Genomic DNA, 3,389 nt, shown 5'->3' with positions numbered 1-3,389 from the left:
CAACAGGAAGTGCTCCAAAATAAAAGCTGGGAGTGGACAGACTGCTGGAAGCTGAATGAGAATCTCTTTCCGCTGACCCGATCTTTAAATAACTCGAGTTCTGACCCGGCCCAGGAGCAGAACCCAAAGGTTCTGGAGGCGCCTGCAGCTTTTTTCCCAGAGCTGCTGATTGCTCCCTCAGTCAGAGGGAATCAAACCCGCAGCCGGTGTGATGTGGTGGGAGTCTGGACGATCCTCCTTCCTGTCACATCGTGTTTCACGGCAGGAGAGTTTCTGCTTCTGGAGGTTCGTCTAAAATCACGTCTAACAAACTTTGTGTTCTGGCAGAAATAATCATCACAATATTTTCATTATTTATTATCCATTCGGTCTGATGTCTGTGGTTTAGGCCAGTGCTACTCAAAGTGGGGGCCGCGGCCCCCGGGGGGCCACCAGGAGGATCCAGGGGCCTCAGGAAGTTGGAGGGAAGATGAGAAAAAAAATCCAAAAATAAAACAGAATAATTTTTATTATTATAATTTTTTATATTTTTTATATTTTGTCTGTTTTCTACCAGATTTTTTTTCTTCAATGTCCAGTTAGGGGCTCTGTAGTTTCCCATTATTATAAAATATAAGTTAAAATAAATTACAGAAATTATTAGAAAAGTTTTTAAAAACAGCGAAGCGTCAGGAAAAAGAGTGAAGAACCGACGAAACTCCTGAGAGATGAGGCAGCATTTATACTAAACAAATACATTAAATAAAAATAATTATTAAATGATGCAAAACATGAGAAAGAAACTCGATGCTTCCATCATGTTTAGACCAGAAGCTGAAGCCGTTGAAAAGTGATGGGAAAATTAGTGAAGATGAAACATGAATCAAGGTTTAGAGTTCGACTCAGAAGGAAAACTTCTCCTCAGATTTAGGATTTATTTCCCCACTGGATGGAGAAACTTTATCTACTGAAAGTAGAAGATCAGTAAGATCCAAATGAAACATTAAAGAGTGAGAATGAAGAGCAGCGGTCGGGTTCTGACCCAAACGGCATCAGAACCACAGCGCGGTTCCCCTGAAGACCCGGGCCGGAGCCGTACCTGGAACAGGCGCAGGATGTTGGCCACCATGATGGACACGGAGCTGGCCGACGCGCCGATCACTCCCACCACTTTCTCCGGCTTCACGAACACGGGCGGCTCGCCGTTGGTGCAGCGCACGTCGGACGTGTCCTTCTGGATCAGCGCCTGCACGAAGGTGAGCGACTGCTCCAGGGCGTAGGTGTCCCGGGAGCAGGTGTCCAGCACGCGCGCGCCCAGCGTCACGTTGGGCAGCAGCTCCTCGTCTCCGTTGATCTGGTCCAGCGCGTACATCATGGCCTCCAGCCGGTGGATGCCGTTCTCCTTCTTGATGTCGCCGCAGGGCGTGCCCGGGGCGCCGCGGCCGTGCACCGGGAACAGCCCCCCCAGTGTCACGTCGCCCTCCACCCGGATGGAGTGCGGCGCGTAGATCTCCTGGGATCCGGCTGCGTCCAGCAGAGCCGGCAGCAGCCACAGCATCCGGAGCAGCCGGGGGGGCCGGCTGGCCTGGCGGCCCATGGCCCTGGATCCGCTCCCTCCGCCCCTGCGCACCAACCTCAGCGCTCCGACCGGGAAAACGCACAGCCACGCAAAGAAGAGCCGCTTCTCAGCAGAGAGAGAGAATTCCCACAGACAAGTTCATTCCTGGTGGGGAAGTCTGAGCGCAGAATCCCGCAAACTGGCGCAACAGTCCGCGTTCAGCAGCGCAATATCACCGCAAAGTGTGCGCGGAGCCGCCGCACGCTTGTTGCTCCAGCATCATCCTCACCATCATTCCAGGACCCTTCCAGGACCCTTCCAGGATTCCAGAAACAAAGACAGGATCCACTCCTTTAACTCCCGCAGCAGCCGCGCACATTCCGTTTGAGGCGGCGTGAAAAACCCACCCAGCCCGCGTCCCGCACCGATGCCATGGTCCGGCACGAGCCCGATGATGAGCGCGAGGGAGAGGAGGAGGATGAAGAGCAGATATCACGCGCGGTTCAGCTTCCACGCACCGCAGAAACGCGGGATGAAACTGCTCCGCACCGGCGGCACCAAATTACTGCGCTCTGCTCACCGCCGCGCCGCGCGCGTGTCTGCGTGAGGGACAGAGAGCGCGTGCGTGAGTGAGTCAGGCTCCTCCTCACCCACTCACCCCTCCCCCTTACACTTTCCCCTCACCTGTGCGCGCGCTGCGTGGTGAGGAGAGTCCGACCAGGAGGAACAACCCGCGGCTGAAGGAGATCACGAGACGGCGCGCGCTGTCTCCCGCACACACATGCGCGCGCATACTCCACCTACGCGCCTCGTGTGTCAGTGAGAGACTCCTGTTGCCAAAACAACCCGAGAATCATCCCGCAAAGAAGAAATGATCCACTTATTAAAGATGAGCCGGAGGAGGGAGTGTGTCGATCTGTGTGTGTGTGTGTGTGTGTGTGTGTGTGTGTGTGTGTGTGTGTGTGTTGATCTACCCTTTCCATAAAAACATCATCACCTGTAATGAATCTCGTTCTGTTCATGAGAAGCAGGAAGCTGCAGAACGTTCTCAGAAGAACAGATTACAGTTCAGATTCAGGAGTTTTATGAATATTGATTTTAAATTCTGATAATCATTAATCTTCAATTAGAAGTTGTTATTTCATTTTACTCAGGTCACCTAGTTGGACACATCTCTGGATTATAGTTAAAATTCGAGTTATTCAAAGACTCCAAAAATATAACCCAGTTATGGAGGATCTTCCAGACGTTTCCTGATATTTCAGAGATGTTAGAAAAACTTACGATGCTGAAAACTCAATTCTAGTTTGTCTGCTTTTTACCTCGATGAAGTAAAATAATGATTTTCTGTTCAAACTTCAGCTGGTTGTTTGGCAGCCAGATAAGAAGCACAAAGTTTGTCCTCATCAGTCTGACCCGATGGGTGGAGGCTCCAACAGCCTGCAGGTTGCCTCCAGACGCCGACCCGTCACTGACGGCGTTTCCCTCCTGATGGTCCGGTCGACCCGGTTCTACTGAAACCAGAGCTCCACCATCTGTTCCACCTCCAGCTGCTGTGGTTGTCTGAGTCAAACCAACCTGTTCCCCTCCTGGCCTGTGGGGGCGCTGCACCAAGAACCACTGAAGGAAACGACACAAAAACCTCTGAAGACACTGAGAGCAACTTCCTTCTTCACCAGATGGAAACAAGATGGAGGCGCCAGATTTTAGCGTTGGAGGATTTCTCTTTAGTCTTTGGCTGAAGACCAGGAGTCATTTCTGCTGCTAGCGCTAGGCTAGCACATTAGCTTGGGTTGTATTTACCCAGAATCCCCTGTGCTGTAGTCCACTTCCTGATTTTGGAGCGGTCTCC

At 51.7% G+C, this 3,389-nt stretch overlaps 1 protein-coding gene across 1 annotated transcript in view; it reads right to left on the bottom strand.

The window, feature by feature from the left end:
* Positions 1-2,394, bottom strand: part of grm7 (glutamate metabotropic receptor 7) — a 67,781-nt gene extending 65,387 nt beyond the window's left edge. The window contains exon 1 of the mRNA XM_032550421.1: positions 1,079-2,394. Within this exon, the coding sequence (XP_032406312.1) occupies positions 1,079-1,576 (498 nt within the window). The 5' untranslated portion in view covers positions 1,577-2,394. The remainder of the gene's footprint in view (positions 1-1,078) is intronic.
* Between the last annotated feature and the right edge of the window lie 995 nt (positions 2,395-3,389).

Source organism: Xiphophorus hellerii, chromosome 20, assembly GCF_003331165.1.
Source record: "Xiphophorus hellerii strain 12219 chromosome 20, Xiphophorus_hellerii-4.1, whole genome shotgun sequence".
Lineage (NCBI taxonomy): Eukaryota > Metazoa > Chordata > Actinopteri > Cyprinodontiformes > Poeciliidae > Xiphophorus > Xiphophorus hellerii.
The sequence above is the reverse complement of the archived record's forward strand: the minus strand, read 5'-3'. Positions and strand labels throughout refer to the sequence as shown.